The sequence below is a fragment of the Rhamphochromis sp. 'chilingali' genome, assembly GCF_963969265.1.
Source record: "Rhamphochromis sp. 'chilingali' genome assembly, chromosome: 2".
NCBI classification, from domain to species: Eukaryota; Metazoa; Chordata; class Actinopteri; order Cichliformes; family Cichlidae; genus Rhamphochromis; species Rhamphochromis sp. 'chilingali'.
The window spans coordinates 15,708,838-15,732,554 of NC_137930.1; the positions used below are offsets into that span (position 1 = coordinate 15,708,838).

Consider the following 23,717-nt stretch of genomic DNA (forward strand, 5'->3'; position numbering starts at 1 on the left):
TTATTTAGCACTCATACTTACCAGTGCCACACAGAATACCTAACTACAATCTGCTGCTCTGTTTCATTAATCTGTAGCTGATTTGTGCTAACGCTGCTGCTGTAGTTCCCTTAAGATCTGTAGAGGGCGACGCAACTCCACCAAGAGAATCAGAGTCTAGCTGTGGACAGTCTAAAAAAGAAATCCTCTTCAGTGTACACGGCTGGGAATAACAGTTGTTAATAAAAGTTGTTTTAGTGCCCTTATTTTCTGTCGTTGGATGTCATTTTATTGACGTGTCATTGTAGCCCCAGGACAACTTGAAAAAAAAAAGTTTACGCATTACGCACATATTTTTTTAAAAGTTACAAACCGAAATGTTTTCCCACATAAAAGCATTTCGGTTATTTGGAGCATTTTTTCTTAAAAGGCAATAATATTACTAATGACAGTGAAAAAAATTATATTTGTGGTTGAAAGTCAGCAGCTAAAGAACTGTTTCACATTTTCATTTAAATGATGACAAAAATCTGCGAGATGTGAACTCTCTGATTTTAAACAAGTGTTTCTTAGTTAGAAGTTCTAAAAATGTATTCTAAAGGGGGTGTAGCATTGAACCAAGACTCAAACATTTGTGAAAACCACAAAACTAAAGTCAAACGTTAGAAACTGTTTCCTCTTTAGGGTTCATCACGATGTAGATACAGAGGTGATGGGCAGAACCGCAGCATAGCACCTCCACTAATCTAACCCCTACCATGAGGCAACCTTTATGTTTATCAGTTCATCGGTTAGCCAGACACCTGCTTATGAATATAAACAGGTGTTTATAAATCTTTCATAAAGGATTTGATCAGTTGTTTATGTTAGTACACCACCAGTCATACTGCCATCAGGGGCCTGTTAAAGTCATCACCAGGTATACAATCCCACATACATGCTCACAAATATCTACAAGGCTTCTGCTAGTAGAAGAAGAGTGTGTAAAACGATTCAACATATGTACATATGACGTAAAAACTACTGCTTCTCAGGTTTTTTTGTTTTTGCACATTTTTTAGAATTAAATGTTTAAGATCACCAAACTAATTTTATTATTGGTCTAAGATAACCTGAGTAAATACAAAATATTAATTTAGTTATTAAATGGAAAAGGTTATCTAAATATACATGTGTGCAAAAGTAATTGACCCAACTGTTAAATCATGAAATAACTGTAATTACCGTAACCACATGTTTTAAAAAAAAAAAAAAAAGCTGAGTTCAACTTCACTAAACCTCTAGGGTCAAGAAATGACTTAACTAGAACCTGTCTGACAAAGCGTGAAGTAAGATAAAAGCTCACAGAGAGCAACTCATTATGCCACTATCAAAAGAAACAGCCGAGAAACACTGTCAGCTGGGAAAGCCTTACAAAGCAATAGCGGTGAACCTTCCGAGGAGTGCCTGTTCTACCGAAATTACTCCAAGGGCACATCAGCGACTCAACGAGGAGGTCACAAAAGAGCCGAGAACCATATCTAAATAACTGCTGGCTTCACTTGTCTCAGTTAGGGTCAGAGTTCATGATTTAACAATAGGAAAGATAATGGGCAAAAATGGCATCCATGGGAGAGTTCAATTTGACACTGCTGACCAAAAGAACACAAAGGCCTCATATTTGCCAAAAAACATCTTGACGATCCCCAAGACTTTTGGGAAAATATTCTGTAGCCTGACGAGACAACAGCTGAACTTTTTGGAAGGTTCAAGTCCCGTTAGATCTGGTCTAAAGCTAACACAGCATTTCATAAAAAGTACATCATACCAGCAGTCAAGCATGGTGGTGGTAGTGCGATGGTCTGGGATGTTCTGGGGCTGCTTTGCTGCTTCGGGACTTTGATGGTTTTCCATAAGGGTTAGGGGTTAGGCTTGCCCTTTATGGAACCATGAATTCTGCTCTCTGCCAGGAAGTCATGAAGGAGTATTTCCACCCATCAGTTTGTGTCCTGAAGCTCAAGAGCACTTAAAAAAGACAGCAGCAAGTCCACCTCAAGTCCACTTTTTGAATGGTTCAAAAAGTGGCCTAATCAAGGTCTTTGACTCAAATCCAGTTCAGATTTTTTGGCATGACCTTAAACAGGCCATTCACACTTAAACCTTCCCAATGTGGCTGAATTAAAACAATTCTGCAAAGAAGAGTGAGCTAAAATTCCACAGCAGTATGAAAGACTCATTGCCAGGTATTGCAAACATATTATTCAAGTTCCTGCTGCCTAGGGTGAAACAAGGGTTCACAGGGGCTAATTTTCACATAGGGACAGGTAGGTTTGAATAGATTTTTTTCCCCTTAATAACTGAAATCATCATTCAAATACTGCATTTTGTGTTTACCCTGGTTATCTTTGACTAATATTGAAATTTGTTTGGTCAGAGGGCCCGGTGGCGCCAGTGTCCGGCAGTCTCACCTCTGTCAATGCACCCCAGGGCAGCTGTGGCTACAATGTAGCTTGCCATCACCAGTGTGTGAATGTGTGTGTGAATGTAGTGTAAAGCGCTTTGGGGTCCTTAGGGACTAAGTAAAAGCGCTATACAAATGCAGGCCATTTACCATTTACCATTTGTTTGAGCTAAAAACAAAACAAAACAACAAAATCAGGCAAATACTTTTTCCACAACACTCCGTGTGTCTGTGTTTAACATACTTACTACAGTTGTTAGTGTTGTTGCCATTTTCTTTAAAATACAATTTTTATTGTTTGAGCTTTTTGTTTTTTACTTCTTTTTTTTTTACCTGTCCTACATAAAAAAAGAAAAGAAGAAGAAGAAGAAAAAAAACAGTTGCCACCTGTTCATCATTGGACGCAGATGGTACAAGCCTGGTGAAGGGACCATTTTCTTTACCGGCACTACTATTGTATCATGCCAGCAAAGAGGCTAGCACACACAAACACACAAAAACCGCAGTGATAATATTAGACATACAAGTTTCTTCAGACAAGCTGGGTAGGCATGGGAGATTTGAAAGGTATGTTTGGTCCATATTTGAGTGTGGTTTGCTGTTCAGAGAGCTTTGAACTCACATAAGGGTAGTTGCGTCTGTCTGTGTGCGTGCTGTGTTTGTTTTGGTAAGTGAGCGTTTGTGTGCGAGCGAGGATACCTTTAAGGCAGATACATGTTTCGAGCATGTGGGCGAAAGACTCTCTGGGAGTTTTGTTGTTTGTCTGTGTGTGAGAGCGAGAGAGAGAGAGGGGGAGAGAGATAGAGATAGGGGGAGTGAGGGTTGATGACATTAGTAGCCTCCATCATGGCAGCAGCACCTGACAGATTGCGTGTACTGTACTGAGCACACTTCCTCACCACTGCAACCTCCCTGCCCCCACCTCCTCAACCCGACCCCCACCAACATCCTCTCCTGCCAGGGCACAGAAGGCTAATGCACTCCACCTCGCCACAGGGGCCCGGGGGGCAAACACATATGTGTGCGTATGCGTGTTTTCGATAGTGGAGCCACTCTGCGCTTACAGTATCACGCAAATCTAAATGGTTTTGTTGAGATGGCTCAGTCAGTCAGTTTCACTTCCCCCTCACTAAACACACAAGCACATACGCACATCCAAAACACACAAGCAAACACTATCCTTCCTCTCACACTACCCAAAGGGTATCTCAGTGCCAGCAACAATGATGCAACCTGACACAAGAGAATGCCAGTAAAGTACAGTATTTCTCCGCATGCAATATAAACAAAACAAATGGTTTTAAATGCCGACCAAAGGCAACACAGCTCATATTACTGAGGAACAGCAGGAAGCTCTCCGTTCCTGTATATCATAAAGCAAGTGGCAGCACTAACCTATTGCTAACCATTCCTATCATCTGGGGGGGGCAACGGTCAGTATTTTGGGGCTTTCAGTCGAGGCTTCTTGGTGTGTTCATACAGTACTTGTCAGTAGAAGTCGGACCACAAACAGACTACTGCTGAAACCCAGAAAATCTCCAGTCTCACAAATTTTGTTACTTGTGTCAGATATGTGCTCATAAAGATTATTAAGCGAATGACACTGGTTTCTGTCATGTTATAATCAAACATATTGACATTAAAAGCAGTCATTAAGTTTAATGTGCCTCATTATAAATGACCTATCAAACAGAGCAGTTTCTCCTTGTTTAATTGATTCAGTTATGCAGAGAAAATGTTTAACAAGAGGAGTCCAAAATTGCATACGTCTGCCAAGGCAGTAAATTAACCTTCATGGCATGCATCAGTTGAGCCTCTGGATCCAAAAGGATGTCCCCTCTGTGATATTTACTTGTCTCTCCCATTTTTTTTTCTCTATTAAATATATTTGTCTGCAAAGTTATGATTTGAAAAGCAACAAATGCTTTCTGGATTCCTGCATTCTGATGGGCTCCAAAAGTCACTTCTGACTTGGGCCAAGCCCCGGGTCAAAACTTTTTGAATAATTGTGCCCACAAACAAACAGACAAAGCAAACTGCTCACACCCCCCTCATTTTGCATGGAGGTAATAACGTGAATCACTGAGTTGAGGGGGGGTTCTAACAGCGCTGTAGCTACACTAAAGATCAATGCTTGGCTTGTGATACTGAGGTTTTTTTCATTTGTGTAGGTATTTGCTTGCAGAGGGTAAAGACCTTTTTTTTCAACTTTTAAGTACATTGTAACTGAGCTGTATAGCTACTGCACAGTGAAAAAACAGGCCAGATTTTAGAGGAAAATATAATCTGGCTTTGCAGGCAGCACTTAAATATGCACATCATCTTCTTATCACACTTTAAGAGAAATGTTACCTGGCAAGTGGTCCCAAATGACCTCTTTTATACAAGTAACAAACAAACTCTACCATTAGTTGACCAACTCGCTCTAAGCACTACATCAGTTAAAAATCACCACAACCTCATTTAAAGAAGACTATAAATTTTAAGATCATGGGTAAATCTGATTTCTTTTTGAACCTTTCCAGGTCCACCATGAATTTGTGAGGAACATCGAGAACACATCAGTTGAGAGCTTAATCCAGAAACTGGCTGAAAGCAAAGGAACGGGCAAAGAGAGACCAGGTAAGCCGCCGGGGTCCTGTATGTTTTATTTAGAGTAATTTATATTTTTCAGTGTCTGTACTGTGTGTTAAGAAATTGTTGCCAGGGGGTATGGGGGGCTTCTTTCTGACCCAGGCTTGTGGAGAGGGGAGGGGTATATAGAGAGGGGCAATTAGTGGTAGGAGAGAGGGCCATCAGAGTCAATCACAGTAATCTGCTGTAAAGGTAGGCAGGCTTGGCATTCCAGTAAGCATGTGACACACCGGGGGCTTTGCTGTGTTCACAGGCTAAGCAGGCATAACCAACTTCTTCAGGAGGTCAGGGCTCAACAATAACTCTTGTGTAAACTTTGCCATGCCACAATAATCAAGGGAAAACTCCACAGACACTTTTGGCTCCACTCCCTTACCTCCCTCTCATTCACGCACACGCACTCATTCCCTTATCTCCTTGGTCGATATTTTCCTTCTTTTACAGCGTCTCTGACGTATTGTTTTTTTTTCTGGCATTAGCCTCTGTAGTCTCATCATGCAACATAGCTCAAAACCCAGTCTGCAATATTACAAGCTGCCCTTGTGCACTTGTACTACATCACGTCAGGTCACGGGCGCAGAGGGGTCACCTCTGCTGTGTTTGTGTGTACACAAACGGTGACCCCCTGTGTCCAGACGCTGCATCTAAGAAGTGGTGGCCTTCATTTGTTTGGACAGCAGTATTAATTGACGCTTAAAAAAAACGGTCAGAAAATTCCTTCCCCGTATCAAACGCGTTCATTAGGAATTGCTCACCAGCCCTGGCCCTGTCAGAAAAATAACCCGTCTGTCCCCGTGATGAAATAGCTGAACGGATGGCCGGTCTGGAGCCTTTAGAGAGAGAGAGAGAGGTTGAATAAACTTTCTATTGCGGAAACAATCTCAAAGTGACACGCTGCGAGGCAGGGGGGGTCGGCGTGTTCAACGATATCCAGCTGAGCTGTCAACTGGCGGCGGGCCAGACACGCAAACCACTCCACCCCTCTCTCTGGCTCCCAGTTGCCATGTGAAGCATATGCAATTTGAAAAAAAAAAAAAATCCATCTTCCTCTCATGCGTGACTGCATGCTTCCCTCACAGAGAGTAGAAAGAAAAGAAACATCTTCCCCTGTATAAACAAAGTCGTCTGTCTGTTTAGGAGATGCTTAAACAGTTCCTAATGTCTGTCCAGATTTAGGTAATATTCATGCATCTGGTGTTTAGACATTTTCGGCTGTTTGTGTGGATAAATATTGTCAGATGGGATCGCAGGATGCCGGTGGCAAAGAATTCCTGCTCTGCTTGGGTCTCATGCAGATTCCTACAGCCTTTTTTTTTTTAAACATCCCGATGGCACAGGGTAATCTTTCAACCCCGTCCACTACTTTTGTTTGACTATTTTTACCACTGATGGGTAAATAAACACTGATGTCATAAGTTAATGATGTGTTTCTTCTTCTTCTCCTTATAAAAAACACCCAAAAAAGCAACACTCGACATATATTCACATGTTCTTAAAGCTGATTGAACAGGGATGATGAAATTATCTCTCGCCTCCTTCTGTGAGTCTTCTTGAATGAGCACGCCAGGGCTGCTTTGATTGGCACGAAGCTCTCATTCACTCAAAACCCACAACAGCCCTCCATGCCGCCGCTGTGTGTTTGCCAGCAGTGCTGAAGCCCGATATTGCATAGTAGAGTAGATCGGTCATCGGTGAGCTTTATCCACTCCACTTGCTTGCATGCCTCTCGTGACTCGCCGCTTCCCTGCGCTTCAGTCGGCATCGCACACTCAGAACAATGCGTCGATTCTGCTCGTGACTGGCCTCTTCTTGGTGGTGGTGGGGGGCAGGGGACTGCATTGGACTGCTGCTGTGTATATTTTGAGTTAAAATATCATTAGCTTTGTTGTTTTCAGGTCAAGCCCTGTTAGTGTATTGCAGATTTCGCCGGAGGGTCCTGCCCCATCTTTCTTTCTCTGTATATCTTTCTGTGCCTCCTGTTAATCTTGTGTACACTCTTAAGCTTTCTAGGTATGTGCAGTATATCACCCATTTCTTTCATGTCACGCATTTTAAGAGCTAATAGTCATAGTCACATTGCCATTTAAAACCATTAATTAACCACTGTTTGTTTAATTGTGTACCTAAGAAGGCGTGAGTCTTTTAAATGGATTGTAACTACACACGAATACAGAGGCACGCACCGCCTGATCTAGTGGATTTGGCTGATTGACACGTACACGCATTGCATGCCTTACTTCTCATTTGTGTGTGTGTGAGTGCCTACTCGGCGTGACAATCAAAGTGCAGGGCGTTAGAGGCAAATATGCATAATTGACGAGGAGTAAATTAGGCGTAAACGTTGTTGTTTTTTGTTTTCTCATCATTTAAATGACGTGCCCAAATAGCCAAAAACTATTTGGTTTTTTGTTGCTGTTGTTTTTGTCCATATAAATTCATGGCTGGTTTCACTCCAAATGATGCACTGATCAATTGCTGGAACCGATTTAAGGATTTGCCTGTTAGCCAAGGATGTTTCAGCGATTTCAGTCGATCATGTTTGTTTGTTTATGGTTTGTTCTTTCTCTCGCCGTTTTCTACATGTGGGAGTGAAGGAGAAAAGGGCGTTACTTAAAGCTCAAGAGCAGATTTGTCTGAGTGTCTTTAAACACTTCAGCGCATGTAATCTTGCACTCGCTTGTCTTTTTCGTAGTAGGGTTTAGTAACTGTGCGTGTGTCATGCGGCCGGGTTTAGTTTCACCGCAGTTTAGCCTTCACACCTGCCGCTTGCTGAAAATACCCGAGCTCCTGCAAGGATTTGGAATTGGTTCATGGTTGCGGTGAGGTTTTGTGCTTAGAAGCGTCTCTCTGTGAGGAAGATTATGTGACGGTGTAGAGTGGGGCTTCGTGTCAACCAGGAGGGATTGTGCCATCTCTGTAAGGGCCACCAGACACACAGTTGACTCTGCTATTGACCCTGTCTGCCCTCTGGGAGCAGCCTAGCTTTGTTTGTATACACTCGCTGCATTGCACGGCAGACTGCGTGTGTGTGTGTGTGTCTGTGTGATCATTGCGTGATTCACATTCACAACGTTCACAGCAGTGGGTCATTGACCCTTTGTATGTCAAATGAACCTAAATGATTTTTTTTTTTTAGGACCCATTGAGTTTGAGGAGTGCAATGTAGCTATTGCTGCTGAAGGTAAGCCTTTTTGTAAAAGAAGAAACACATTTGAGGGACACAAATATTAAATATGTCTGAAAACTGATGCTTTTTAAATAAATCTGTGGTTAAAGCTCTTCATTTTTTAAATATGTATTAAGGAGCCAAACCCAGAAGAAGAAAACTATTAATCCCAGGTCGGAGGAAAGACAAGGACACAGACTCTACGTGAGTAGAGACTCGTATTTCCAGTCCACAGCACAATTTATGCATCTTCACTCATCTTCACTTCTTAGTCATGATCACGTGACCATTTGTGTCTTCCAGGGAGTCGACAGAAGTCGAGGCTGCTGTGAGTATAACTTTCACCGACGCAGACCGCGACTATAATCTTTGAGTTTCACCCTGTTGTGTTATCTTGATTTCAGACAGCAGGAGGTGGAAAACATCTTCGTTCATTTATCGCCATGTTCTGTTTTAATGATTTTCCGGTCACTTTCTCCATCTCTCTGTTCCCGTTCGTTTCGGTTTTTTGTGGATGTGCTTGTTCACGTATTCATGTATTCATCCCTCTCTGTGCTTGTAGAACACCGCCAATGGTGCTCCGCCTGGATACTTTGCAGACATCCAGAATGCTGTAAGCAAGCTATTAACGTCACTCTTACACATAGTGTCTCTTTCTAACACATGCGCAGCAAATATTCATACCGACATAGATAATGCATTAAAAATCTTAATATCCTACAAAACGTGTCCCTAATGGTATAAGGTGTTGTGTGATTCCGCTGAATTTACAGGGCTCTCAAATTTGGTTGTGTAGGATGAGATAGTGAAAAATCACCATAATATCACCCCTTTAACCCGGTCTTTATTTGTTTTAGGTTGTTTTATGTATCTATAAATATGTGTACTGATTTTCAATTGTAGTATATTTTTTATTATTTAAAGCCTCAACATGAATGATTGTACCCATTCATTTACAACAAATTTATATCTAAGCAAAAACACCATTTTAGACTTAATTGGAATTTTTTGCCTTTTGAAGTTAGGTATTAATCAACCTTCTTTTTAAAATGTATCATTTACAATTTAACATGAAGTTTTAGCAATTTTCTGAACAAATTGACAAAATAAAGTTATTTTTATCTAGTTTGAAATGAGCAGCATAAAGAAAAGATGCGTTAACAAAGGATTTCATCCTGTAAAATTAACTTTGTGTTAACTCAAAATAAATTGTGGAAGAAAGGAAAATCGTATCCTGCTTGTGTTTTTGCAGAATGTTCCTCAAGTTGATGAAGAGGGTTTCTGCATCAGACCAGAAGTAAATGAAAACGATATCCTTTTTTGTTTGTCTCAGCGCCAGGCTCGCTTGTTAGGCACGTTGGAGTTGTTGAGGTTTTTTTTAAACAAGGCTAAATGAAACTCAGATTTATGCCCATGTTTCTGATCTGAGGTTGTTGCCATTATCCTCCTTAACTTCTCTGCTCACATGCCAAAGAGAATTCCTTCTACTCGTCCAGCGACTCGGAGGATGAAGACGAACCCAGGAAGTTCCACGTGCAGATCAAGCCCGTTCAGCCAAACAACGGCGTTCATCAGAACCAAGCCAACATCGATGAGCTCAAGGCCTCCATTGGAAACATCATCCTGTCGCCTTCAACCTCGGTACGGCTCGTGACACTCTGATAGCACACCAAATAGTAAAATCCTCAAAGATAAACTTGTTGCTACCTTGCCCTGCTGCAGAAGGAGGCTGCTCTGCTTGTGTAACACTAGAGGGCATCACGAGAATGTAAAAACGTCCCCTCGTAGGGCAGATTAAACTGCCATTTATCAAAGGTGTTTCCCATTGGTTACTCTTTCTTGAAGCTATTATTTTTTACATTGAAAAGCTTTATGTTTATTTTACATGCTATATTGTTTTCTTATTCATTGAGGTTCATGTTTGTGCAATTTTTTCTTTTTCTTTTTTTCTTAGAATTTAGATTAATATCAAGCAACATTAGGATCACTTATTCTTTCATCTTCTTTTTTCAAATATTAAGAACTCAGAAACAATTTTTGAGTTAAGTGTGTGATGTTGCTGTTTCTTACTCTCGCGCGCGCACACACACACACACTCTCAGCTCTTTAGGGAATGTTTTACAGCAATGCTCTGCAGTCTGCACACATACACACGATCTGTGACCTCAGTCATGGAGCTCTCCATTCAAGTCCTTGTCCCTCATCATCTCTCAGTCTCTGAATCACTCTCTGGCGCTCCATGAAAATAGCCACTGTCGTTAAACTTTAAAACCACTACGGCTTGTGTGCAAACGCACAGCCTGTGTGCACTGAGCTGCTGTTGTTAATAGTGTTGTGGAGCGGCCGAGAGGGGCACGCTCAGTGTTGCTAAGGGGGTCTAGTGGGTTTCACCCGCCTCGCTCCCTGGCTGCACCATTAACCGATTGTCACGGCATCCTCTTTCCCAACTTTGGCCGTCTCTCTCAGCCTCAGCTCTCATTGCTTTTCCTCCTCGCCATTTGCGTCGTATCTCACTCTGTTTTTCCCCCCTCTCGTTTCTTTCTTTGGTTTTAGTCTTTGGGTTTTATTGAAGCCCATTTATTCTAGACAGGACTCTGTTGTGGTTATTTATGAATACTTTATGGGGTTCGTTACGTAGTTTTGACAAATGTTCCCCCCCCCCACCGACATTAATTATAAAGATAACTTTCAAGCTTACAGAGATGTTTTTTCTATTAAGTGCAAAAAAATAAATAATTTCGATTGGGAGTTTTAACCTCAAACCTTGTCTGTCACCGATTTGTAGTTAAACCCACCCTTACATTCTCGTCTCTGTCACTACTGATTTGAATTGAAATACCAGCGTAGTCTTTAGATTGTATATGCCCTCCTTTTGTTTATTTTCTGCTCCCTCTGCCTATTTTATATTTACACAAAGCTGAAAACATATACTCCATCCAAGATGATGACAAACATTGCATCATCTGGTGTGAATTATTGATAGATTTTCTTCCCCCATCAGTGCTCATTTTTCTGTCTTTTTTTTTTTCATTTCTCCTCCTGTTTCGTTTCCCCTCCACGGTGTTCCCTTTATTGAAATAGCAATGGAAGTCGTGTGTGTGTGTGTGTGTGTGTGTGGCCAGCAATAGCCATAATTGAACCCATTTGCCGCTTAGCGCCTGTGGGACTAAACCCTGGCCTCGCAGCTCAACGGCAGTTAAATGCTTTTGCTATGTTCCTTAAACCCATTTTGTTTCTTTTTTTTGTCTCCCCCCGTCTCCAACCTGACCTTTATTCTTGTAAGAAATAAATTCTTCGCCGAAAGTGTTGGACCTGAAGAGTGCATCTCACATAGGTTGTGTTAACGCAGTTGGACCCGGGAAGATTTATGTCGCAGGAAAAGGAGAAAAAAAAAGAATCTGTAAAGGAAGCTGGTGAAGAGTTTGAGGCACGCTCTGTGCTGTCTCTGACTGATCGTTATATGGGATTACGTACACGGTTTTGTGCTGCTGAATTTTTCACCCTAGGTTTAATGTCTGGTATGTGTGAGTCGAGAGTAGTCCTGTGATTTACTGTCTTGAACTCTAAGTGGAAAAAATTCCCTTTGCCATTGGGAATAATTAATAATACAATTTTGACCAGTGTTAACACGTATTTTAATAGGTATTTGCTTTTTTTTTTTTAATCCCCAGAGAAAGTTAGGGATCCATTCAGCATCGCATTGCACTTTGTAGATCAATTCTCCCTTCGTGAAGTCCAGTTTGAAGAGCGCGAACACCTCTTTCTTGTCCTTTTTGTCCTTTTGTTAACAAGTAAACAAAGTTCTGACATGTATCGGTTAGTAATTGGCTTTGGGATATATGCATCTTTGATTAATCATTGTCTGTTTTTGCTTTCAGGGACAGATGCGGAGGAACCAGTCCAGTGAGTATTTTTTTTCTTCCAGACCTTTTCTTTATCTGTGTTGCTACATGACTGTGAAGGATGAAGTGGAGGGGGGCTCGACTGCACAACTCCTCGACCACGTTTTTCCTGGCCCGGGTTGTTTTTAAAGGGGTTGTCTTTAAGATGGAAAATCCAGAAATCTAGCCAAAACCAACACATCCCAAGAAAAAGTAAATAACTGTTCCCTTCTATAAATCTGAGCTCGGGGGATATTTCCCTCCAATGGTACAAATAAGATTAATTGCTTAATTAACTGTTTATGTTTGGACATGTCAGAAATTATCTTTTCCCTTCTGCAAGCTGGCACAGTTGTGGGAGTTTTGCTGAATTTGTGTATGTCCCCAAGAGCTTATGAAAACGTGTTTGTTGTACTCCACGAGGTCTTTGATAAAAGAAGCGTAAAAGCACTGATTATTCACCCAGAAAGTTTTTTTAATCTTCTTTTTATCTTGTTTTTCTTTTTATTACTTTGTTTTTATAGTCAGTGTTTGTATGAGACTTAATGATAATCCCATTCGCTTTCTGCAACCCACACACTGATAGCATTTACATCAATTTGCAAAAATTAGTAGCATTGATAGATGTATACTTTACATGCGCTCAGGGATCACAGGAGTGTCTACAGTAAGGTCTAAGACTAAGGGCTTCGGTGAGTATTTTTTCACTACAGTAGTTGGCCTGCAACCCTTCCTTCCCCTCCACTTTTAAAATGTCTTCCACAGCCCTCATCGCTGTCCCTTCCTGGGAGCCTTTCATACAGCTTCTGAAGCCAGCTGACCCCCCAGCTAACATCACTGACTCACTGAAAACTTTCAGTTTCTGAATTTGAAGGACTTAAATACACGTGTGGTTTTAAATCTGGGTCCTCTCAGCAGTACCTTTTTACTTCTAGTGCTTGAAGTGCTGCTTCAGGTCGCTTATATGGATCTTTTCAATGTAAGGCAGCGCTTTAAAGCAGGGGAACAAAAGAACAGGGCATTTCCTGATTAGTTGCTTCATCCCTTGTTTTAAAGTGGTACCACCATATTGAACATACAGCATAACCTCCTGTGTTAACTCTTTTGCAGTATTTGGATGAAAGTTCAAAAAAACATTTTACAAAGCAGAAATAAGAAAATTAAACACCTGTATCTAACCTTACTGCAAATATATATATTTTCAGTGGTACTGTAGGTGGTGGTTTAATTTTTTTTTTTTAATGGGGAAAAAATCTGGTTTAAGGTTTAATTATCAAATATCTTTTTTTAAATTTGATTTTGAGTAACTTGCTGTGTATTTGCTGTCACCACTCTGTTAAGAACTGCGGGCCTGACTTTTCTGTTTGTTTTTCTCTTGCTTCAGGTGATGAGCTAGGAAAACCCAGAGTGCCAACATCATTCGAGTGAGTACTGGAGTAAAACATCAAACCTTTGCCTGCTCAGTGCCAATGATCATATTTTTCTTTATGTTTGCGCCGTCTGTGAACATTTCAGTTATTATTATTATTATTATTATTATTATTATTATTATTATTATTATTACCTCTGCCAAGGAGGTTATGTTTTTGGTAGCATTTATGTCTGTGTCATTCTGTCTGTAAACACAATAGGTCGAAAAGTGTTAAAGGAACTATTGTAAAACTTTTTAACAGTGTAGAGTGGAGTGATGTTAACCATCCACTGAAAGTTGGCTTACATACACCAAAAGGTCAACTTGACAAAAAGAAACTATGCTTCTTACAAGTGTAGTGTGCAAATAGAAAGTACCATGCAAAGATTTAAAATATCATGTCACAGTTGACCTCTAACCTCTCCTTCAAGGTCAGTAGATTGTGATCTGAAGATCAAAGTGATAAATAATGCTATATAGACCTATTTAAAATCTGTCATGCTGCTCTTATCTGATTTTTACCGCACTACAAAAGAACAAAGAAAACAAAATGAACATATCCAAAATAAAATACTATTCCCTTAAAAGTAAACACTGCCCAGAGAGAGAGCTGCATTGGTGGAGGTTTCGCGCTCTCTGAGTGCTTCTTGTTTTATACTGAATCTAAATGTGCTGCTTTATATTAGAAAGGTGACGTCCGTTTATTTGACTTTCTCTTTCTCTCGTAACTACGGCAGGCTGACTAACAACGACCTTCTGTCTCTGGATCCTTTAAGTCCAGCTCAGGCCATCAGATCTTCCTCCGCTGTGTCATCATCGGCAGGTAACCCACAGACAGTTTGTGTTTGAAATGATTTGTTACAGCAGAAGCATATAATTAAAGTTGATCACTTCCTGCAAATATTAAATTACAGAAACTGGGTAATAGTGAGTGGCAAACGAGTAGTGATGGAACAGTTGTTCCAGTGGTTGACTGTCCAGCGGGCACCGTGTGGGGTGGGATCTGGCTTCATATGACTATCACTGCCTTATTTCCATAATAAAAAATAAAACATATTATCCATTTATTTATAACAAAGGTAAAAAAGTTGCAGTTGACTGTTATTTCAATTAGAGAAATGCCAATCCTCTTAGTAAAACTGCATGCAATTAACCCAGGGCCTGCTGCAGACTGAGAATGCTTTTCAAATATTACCTCTGGTTACATGAAAATCTGAGTAGTCTAACTTCAACAAGCAGCTATGCTACAACAGTTCAGGTTTTTACTCATTAACTTGTCACTCAGTTTTTTCTTCCGAGCTACTTAATTTGAAGACTCTCCTTTAGTTTAGTCCGGAAACAGAAGCCTAAAATTACCAAATTATTAGAGTTTGTAGGCTTTTTCCCCACTTTGCATTTTCCCGGTGTAATTTTTCACCATTTTCTACAAATCAAACAGTCACTCCACCCTCCCGCAAGAAATTTGAGTGCATTTAACATCACCACATTCACCAGCATTTAGCTTGTTTCTCATGGATTTACATGTGCAACACCAATGTTTAAAGAGAGTGACATTGTCATTGACCCATTGCCTAGGTTAAGCATAATCCACAGTTAATTGGCACCTAGTTGGGGTCAAAGGGTCAGCTATAAAGCTCGCTGGCACGTATGTTGTCAAACAGAATCTTGTTACTGTCAAAGGTCTTGGCTTTAAAGTCAAAATAGCATCAAAAAGTGCCCTGATTAAGATACACTGACGGGAATTAAATCCCAGCTTTCAGCATGTTAAATCTCAGTTTATACACTGCAGTGGTATTACCAACCCCATATGCACACATCACACATCAAACAAGTGTAATCTGAGAAGTGTTTAAAGGGTTTTATTTTATTTATTTATTTTATGTAAATATATATGGCACGTGTCTGTTTATTTTGTGGTCATGGATTTTATTGTGTTTTTAGTTTTTGTCCATTTACTTTCTCCTTTTATTGTTTCATTATAATGTTATTCTTTACATTTTTTCTTTTAAATGACTTGCTTTATTGTTGGCTTGATTATTTTCACCTGTTCTTGTCAGACCTTGCCTCTATCTTCTTTTCAAACCCTCCATCTCCACCTTTTCTGGTGAATGACTCAGACTCAGATGTCTTTCTGCCAGAGACATCAGGTAAAGTTTGTTTGCCCTGTTCATCAGAGAGAAGCTGAAATTAATTTTTTTTCAAACAGCACCAGACATCAACCGCTTTTCTTTTTCTTTTTTCTTTTTGCATGGCATATATCTTTATATAAGGGTTTTTTTTTTTCCATTTCATCTTAACTAAACCTTGGAGTGCATTCTACTTCACATGTGACTCATGCTGCCTATGATAATCAGGATGTGTTTCCATAAGCTTATCTAAAATCAGGGTCACCACCTGGCACATTTATTGCTAATAAGAGGATATGTTTTAGTTTCAAATATGTGTGGTATTTCTGTAAGAATGCGACAACAGGCTAGGCTACAGACTGTGGATACACAGAGTTTCTGTGTAACTAAAGCTCTTTGATAGCTATAGTGAATATTCACAGTCCTGTTAGTGCTACACTGAAGTGAATGTAACAATAGCCAGTAGATTGTCTTCTCGTAATTGAAATTTACTCAGATTTTAAGCAACTGTAAATAGATGTACAGTGGCTTGCAAAAGTATTCGGCCCTCTTGAACTTTTCCACATTTTGTCACATTACAGCCACAAACATGAATCAATTTTATTGGAATTCCACGTGAAAGACCAACACAAAGTGGTGTACACGTGAGAAGTGGAACGAAAATCAGACATGATTCCAAACATTTTCTACAAATAAATAACTGAAAAGTGGGGTGTGCGTAATTATTCAGCCCCCTTTGGTCTGAGTGCAGTCAGTTGCCCATAGACATTGCCTGATGAGTGCTAATGACTAAATAGAGTGCACCTGTGTGTAATCTAATGTCAGTACAAATACAGCTGCTCTGTGACGGCCTCAGAGGTTGTCTAAGAGCAACAGCACCATGAAGTCCAAAGAACACACCAGACAGGTCAGGGATAAAGTTATTGAGAAATTTAAAGCCGGCTTAGGCTACAAAAAGATTTCCCAAGCCTTGAACATCCCACGGAGCACTGTTCAAGCTATCATTCAGAAATGGAAGGAGTATGGCACAACTGTAAACCTACCAAGACAAGGCCGTCCACCTAAACTCACAGGCCGAACAAGGAGAGCGCTGATCAGAAATGCAGCCAAGAGGCCCATGGTGACTCTGGACGAGCTGCAGAGATCTACAGCTCAGGTGGGGGAATCTGTCCGTAGGACAACTATTAGTCGTGCACTGCACAAAGTTGGCCTTTATGGAAGAGTGGCAAGAAGAAAGCCATTGTTAACAGAAAACCTTTAGAAGTCCCGTTTGCAGTTTGCCACAAGCCATGTGGGGGGACACAGCAAACATGTGGAAGACGGTGCTCTGGTCAGATGAAACCAAAATGGAACTTTTTGTCCAAAATGCAAAACGCTGTGTGGCGGAAAACTAACACTGCACATCACTCTGAACACACCATCCCCACTGTCAAATATGGTGGTGGCAGCATCACGCTCTGGGGGTGCTTCTCTTCAGCAGGGACAGGGAAGCTGGTCAGAGTTGATGGGAAGATGGATGGAGCCAAATACAGGGCGATCTTGGAAGAAAACCTCTTGGAGTCTGCAAAAGACTTGAGACTGGGGCGGAGGTTGCAACTTCCAGCAGGACAATGACCCTAAACATAAAGCCAGGGCAACAATGGAACGGTTTAAAACAAAACATATCCATGTGTTAGTCAAAGTCCAGATCTAAATCCAATCAAGAATCTGTGGCAAGATCTAAAAACTGCTGTTCACAAATGCTGTCCATCTAATCTGACTGAGCTGGAGCTGTTTTGCAAAGAAGAATGGGCAAAGATTTCAGTCTCTAGATGTGCAAAGCTGGTAGAGACATACCCTACAAGACTGGCAGCTGTAACTGCAGCAAAAGGTGGTTCTACAAAGTATTGACTCAGGGGGCTGAATAATTACGCACACCCCACTTTTCAGTTATTTATTTGTAGAAAATGTTTGGAATCATGTCTGATTTTCGTTCCACTTCTCACGTGTACACCACTTTGTGTTGGTCTTTCACGTGGAATTCCAATAAAATTGATTCATGTTTGTGGCTGTAATGTGACAAAATGTGGGAAAGTTCAAGGGGGCCGAATACTTTTGCAAGCCACTGTAATTCTTTTTTTTTTCTCCAGACTTTCTTTACTTTAATTAAAAGCTGGATGCAAAAAAAAAAGACATTGGAGTCATAAAAAACAGCTTTCATATATTCTCACATTTACAATTTACAGTCCTCAAAAAATAGACATTTTACTGCCTGCTTGTTCTTCCACTGTAATTCTTAATATCAATTGTAGATGCTTTTCATGTCAACAAAAAGTCATGTATTAACTTGTGAAAGCAGATGAATCACTTCTTTTGTGGAGAAGAAAAGATATGCATTAACTTTCACAAGTTAATACGTTATGTGTCAAAAGATCATTGAATTTAGAGACAGCATAAATTTAAATTGGTTACACTTTAAAATTAGTTTTTCATTTTGGATCATTAAAGTCTTGGTATACCCACCACTTTGTCGGCAGCAGCACATCATGCCAGGCTAGAAAAATCGAGAGTTGTGCAACCAGCTGAAATGGTAGCTTGTGAAAGCCGGAGTAACATTATTTAATGTTAACTTAACTGTTGTATGGTGCAACTCGCCAGGGACCACACAGCAGGCATAAAAGCGTCGTTGTGCTACAGTCACACTATGGAAAACAGTGATAGGAGGCTGTGGCATGACCAAAATTTATGGCAAGATGACACAGGAGCTTTGCAACCTTACTTTTATATAAGAATGTAACCAGAATACAACTAACTATCAGCCGGTTAAGCGGAGTCCCCCATTCCAATGAGACAGGCAACAGCAACAAAAACCTCAATGAAATTGCTGTGCAACCCCCGATTTTTGCTTGTTGCAAGAAAGTTGTTTTTCTTCTTACTCCTGGGTGTCTGAGCCGTTACACAAAATAAGTCTCTCCGTATTCTTTGCTGTATGGTTAAACAATCATATACAGGTACAATGACAGTGCCAAAGTGGTCTCATTAACATGATGCAAAGTTAAGATTTATTTCAGGAACAAGATTGCATCACAAAACAGCCAAATGTTCAGTCAGGGCCTCTATAGTCAAAACAACCTACTTATTTCCACCAGCAGTAATTTATTTGGTGTTTGACTCTGTCCTGAGACCTCCCCACACATCCAGGCACTTACATCTGAAGTTGGAGGTGAAGAGAGCAGCAAGGCTACAGTACAGCACAGAAAAGGAGACAATGACATCAGAGCTTGACACTGATGAAGTCAGACACAGCATGAAAGGAGGAGCTGGGGTCAGGGTGGGTTGCAAAGCAGCTCGGAGTGTGCATCATGGTAAAGCAGCTTATACAGAGTGTCGTAAATGAGATTTGCCAGTTGGATGCTGATTGGTATCAGCTGAGCCATCAGCTGATGTGGGCCGGGATTGTGGTCAGCTAAGCCTGACTTAATGTCCAACGTGAACTAATGATATGCTCAGTGTGTCTGATTAGTCAGTCGACAGAAAAAACAGTTAAAAAAACGTTTAAAATTTGCTCAATTTCAAGTTATTGTTCAGATTGCAATGCATAGATAATGTCCCCATTCTCAGCTGATTGACTTGATGCTACTTTGAACACATACTAAATCATGCTGTTATGTTTTGTGTGTGTGTGTGTGTGTGTGTGTGTGTGTGTGTGTGTGTGTGTGTGTGTGTGTGTGTGTGTGTCCTATTCTCACATTTTTTCTAACTATAAGAATAATAATACAAATACCTGTTAACGGTAACATTTTATATTTGATTTTTGTTAAAATATTTATAAAATATAAATAGTAAGTAATAAAATATGCAGTTTATTACTGTTAACTGTGCATTAGAGTATATCTGCTGTCTGTCCGTCTAAACCCAACCACTTTGCATTTGTCATGTTTACCCTCCCACTGTCAATCACGTTGCCCCCTTCAGCTGAGACAGTGCCACAACGGGAGCGCTACCCTCCCTTGGCAGAGAGCCAGCAGTCCAAAGATGTTTACTCTTTCTCGTCATCTACGTCCTCTCCCTGGGATTCACCAGAAAACCCTTTTCAAGCACTTAAGCCCGTACCGGCGAGGGCCCAGAGTGCCCCCATCACCCGGCCAACTGAGCCAGTCGACCCCATCAAAAACTCAGACACACCCAGCCCTCCAAAGAGCGCAGACACCTTCTCCTCTGTTTCCTGGGCCCAGAGCCAGTGGATTGCCTTCAGTGATAATTTTGCTCCACCTCCACCTCGCTGTCAGAGCTCTGGGTCATCTGTGAAGGAGCTTCAAAAAAAACAGTCAGGTTCCAGTAGGTCAGGTCACTTCCTGTCCGATGAGTCTGCTGATGCCTTCTACAAAGCAGCGAGCAGCCGAGATGACAGCAGCCTCTCTTTCACTGATGTCTTCTCTGGGATTACAGATAGGGCTGCAACTCCAACAAGCAAAATATTCAATGGTAACTGCTGCTAGAAACTGCTGCCTTTTGCCTGAGGTTTGCTAGATTATTTTGATATTTTCTTTTTATTTAAATGTAAGTTCTTATTTATTTTATGATTAAGTGTGGAGGTTACATGTTATTTGCAAATGTTTTCTGTTTTTTTGTGTTATTTTGTGTAACTCATGACTCCGTTTGCTTGTTTGTCTTTGGGTTTATTTTGTGCCATTTATTTTGGAATGTCTTTTACTTGTTTTCTGTTGTTTTTGCTATTTAATTTTAATTTTTTTGCACTTGTGTGTTTAAAAAAAAAAAAAAAGAGGTCATGCTGCATGAGTTTGCTGTATCTAACTGTATGAATTTCATGCAGTATAAAGATGTTTTTTCATACCCAGTTTTCATGCAGTTTAAGTAGCACTGACCAGAACAAATATGTGTTTCTGTGTTTAGTGCCAGTACCAAACCGACCTACAACCCCTCTGGCACCTGGAGCCTTGGTGCCTCCTCCACGACCCTCCTCCAGGCCCAAACTCCCGGCTGGAAAACTCACAGGAATCAATGAAATTGTAATGGAAACATATGTGTTGCATACATTTATTGCTGTTCAAATTATATCCATATATTCTAAAAGGCATCTATCTGAATCCCTTTAACGCAGGTAAGGCCATTCAGTCCACCTAAAGCATCTAGCCCTACTCCGACTGCACCCCTCGCCCGGGCAGAGAGCTCTTCCTCTTTGTCCTCCAACGCCTCACTCAGTGCTGGCAACACCCCCACTGTCGGTAGGAACGCTCCCTCAGTATACACGTATTTAAAGGCTCTTTCTTGTAATAATTTTTCTTTTATCCTCCTTTTCTTCAGCTCCTCACCAGTCTGTCACATCCTTTTGTCTTTGCAGTACAGTGTACACTGTCATCCCCCCGCCCTCGCTTTCCTTCATTCACTCCTCTCCTTACAGGAGCTGAGCACACCTTTGCTCTCCCCCTCTCCTCCCCAGAGCCAGAGTTGCTCTCCCTCTCTCCTTTCTTTCCACTAAACCAAAGTGAGTCTTCCTTTTTTTTTCCTGCCTCCTACCACTGTGGGTTTACTCTACATGCATTACACTGACTTTTATCATTTTTATATGCAGTTATATCAGACTGATCAGCTCAGGGCTCACCTGCCATCATCACATATATAGGAACTGTGCTTTGCATCACTTCCTCACATTTCTTCTCTCTGGGTTTTGTGTATCTCCTCTTTTCCCTCTTTTATGCCTTTAATTCGGCATAAAGAGGATGATATGTTCATAGCGAAGCTGCCTACCTTTGAGAAGCGGTGTGAAACTCCAGCAGGTATGGTTGAAGTTCATATTAGCGGGCTCTTAGCTAAAACTAACACCAGTCTGCTGAATGGGCCGGATGGATGGACAGTCCAATCTCTTGCTTTGCCGTGGTTGCAGTTTTCTGTCTTGTTTGTGAGTTTTGTTTTTGACATTTTAAACCTGATTCTCACATTTGTCAGGATCAGCTCCTAACCTGATAAATATTTGTTTGTTAAAGTGATATAGCGAGGAATAACTTGACTGCTGTCTAAGATTGTCCTGACTGCCTAATAGTACTTATTACTTATAGTATTTTAACGTAAGCACCACAAGCATCTAAACAATCTCCCATCCTCTTACTGAAAAATAACTAAATATACTGATTTGCAGTGTATGATGGCTGACCTTATGAAATGCAATAATTATATAGTGCACCTTTGCATGATCAAAAATTCCTAATTCTGATGTGAGCTTTGGGACTCTTGTGTAAGTCTGATCTGCAGCTGAGTCAACAGACCTCTAACTCTGTGCCTTTCTCGTTCTCAGGGACGTCTCGCGGTCCCAGCCCTGTGACCCTGGCATCCCAAGATGCTTTGCCCATTGCTGTGGCCTTCACAGAATCGGTTAATGCTTACTTCAAAGGAGCTGATCCCACTAAGTGAGTCTCACATGACCTCCTGCTGCTCCAAGACCCGGACTTGGACCTGCGGTCATACAGACATTGTTTTTATTTGAAGTTGAACAATAACATGTTCAAGTTGGTGCTGTGAGTTATACAGTACACAGTGGTATACATGGTTGTACCTAGCCAAATGTGCAGTACACACTCCATGAGCCTTTGGACTTGCGTTTTGCTGAGTGTTATCTCCCGTTGGCTCTGCATGTGTGGAATGTTTTGCGTTAGTCTGACACCATTCTTTCAGAGTGGATAACCTCCGTGGAGCAGATTATAGTCTGGGGCAGAGAAAACATACAGCCTTTTATTGGTTAACTGCTGTTAAATTGCTGCTGTGCAGAAGGCTTATTTTTGCAGGGATTAGCAAATGGAACATTTCATAAGCAATGGAGCAGAGATGGAGTACAAGGTTGAGACCTACTGTGGGCCATTACCACCACAACTTAGGCCAGACTTCTGCTAAAAGTATACACCTTTCACCCCTACACTGGCTCTACATTAGAGCCTCAAAGTATATAGAATTTCTGAAACACAAATCTCCAACGGGAATATACATTAAAGAGAAAAATATTCTTTTAACAAGCCGTGACATGGTTTTACACAAAAAAATGTTTGCAAGCTATTCCTGTCTTTGATAGAGCTTTCGTTGTTGTGGTTATTTAAAACATGAATTACTAGTGCTAAAGAAAGACCTGCAACTGGACTAAATTTGTCATTTGTAGATTTTTTTTATATTAAAGAAATGATTAGATAATTGAATACATTTGCTAATTCCAGGTTCTCAAAGGTGTATCTTTAAATTTTATATTATTAGATTAAAATAAATAGAAAATCTTTGGCTGGTGTACAAAACCAGGGGGCTGCTCGTTTTGAAGTTTTCTAGCTTTTTGGTGACTCGTAGAATAATCAAAAAACTAACAGATGAACTCTGTGTTAAAGATGTTCCTCAAGGACTTCTACACAGCTTGTAACTCATTTTGGGCTGTCTGTAATGTTATGTACCAGAAAGTTAAAATGATAATTGTTATGATGGCGTGTTGGTGATGGTTGTATAAATCATAATCTGTTTGCAGTGATGTGCGGTCCATTTTTGTGGATTTATTTGAAGAACTAAGCAAAAACAGTAATAGTAACTAACAGTAATGGATGAGCAATAAATAGTAGTGGCCAAGAAGAATTATTTAGGAGGATGTGATGATGTAGTGGAAAAAATCTGAATGAATGATTTAAATAGTTCACAAAGAATTTAGCCAACCTTTTAATTGTTAGCCAATAGTGTGCTTTCACAGATATAAATACTGACATTTTGACGTGCAATTTCACTGCAAAATGACATGGCTTTTTGGCAGCTTTTCTGTAGGAATAGAGCCAGAATTTAACTATTTGGCAACTAATTGAGTTGAGTCCCTTTATTGAGTTGCAGTCATTACTGCATACTGGCTCCAATGTAACATGTCAGCAGTCTGTAAGCATTTATTAAATTGATAGACTGCAATTATTAGCAAACCTTTGCCAGTTTTTCTGAGAGTGATTGCAGTCGGCCACATTTGTTTGGTGACAGATTTTTGCAGTCAGTCTCTGACAGCAAAAAATTCAGTTCATCTACCAATATATATATTATTTTTATAGTCGCAAGTTGCGGGACTTGCTACTCTAGT

The 23,717-nt window shown here is 40.6% G+C and overlaps 1 protein-coding gene across 6 annotated transcripts in view; it reads left to right on the forward strand.

The window, feature by feature from the left end:
- The window catches only part of fcho2 (FCH and mu domain containing endocytic adaptor 2), a 51,168-nt gene that overhangs the window by 21,651 nt on the left and 5,800 nt on the right, over positions 1-23,717 (forward strand). Inside the window, exons 8-25 of one of the 6 annotated variants that reach the window (XM_080876311.1) lie at positions 4,945-5,041; positions 8,190-8,234; positions 8,357-8,423; positions 8,523-8,547; positions 8,782-8,832; positions 9,472-9,529; positions 9,685-9,860; positions 12,098-12,122; positions 12,748-12,792; positions 13,485-13,524; positions 14,249-14,334; positions 15,569-15,658; positions 19,592-20,101; positions 20,531-20,646; positions 20,739-20,862; positions 21,039-21,122; positions 21,355-21,414; positions 21,930-22,041. In XM_080876311.1, the coding sequence (XP_080732437.1) occupies positions 4,945-5,041; positions 8,190-8,234; positions 8,357-8,423; positions 8,523-8,547; positions 8,782-8,832; positions 9,472-9,529; positions 9,685-9,860; positions 12,098-12,122; positions 12,748-12,792; positions 13,485-13,524; positions 14,249-14,334; positions 15,569-15,658; positions 19,592-20,101; positions 20,531-20,646; positions 20,739-20,862; positions 21,039-21,122; positions 21,355-21,414; positions 21,930-22,041 (1,811 nt within the window). Of the gene's footprint in view, positions 1-4,944; positions 5,042-8,189; positions 8,235-8,356; positions 8,424-8,522; positions 8,548-8,781; positions 8,833-9,471; positions 9,530-9,684; positions 9,861-12,097; positions 12,123-12,747; positions 12,793-13,484; positions 13,525-14,248; positions 14,335-15,568; positions 15,659-19,591; positions 20,102-20,530; positions 20,647-20,738; positions 20,863-20,978; positions 21,123-21,354; positions 21,415-21,929; positions 22,042-23,717 lie in introns of all 6 variants that reach the window. The other 5 variants (XM_080876306.1, XM_080876308.1, XM_080876309.1 and 2 more) reach the window with 5 other exon arrangements.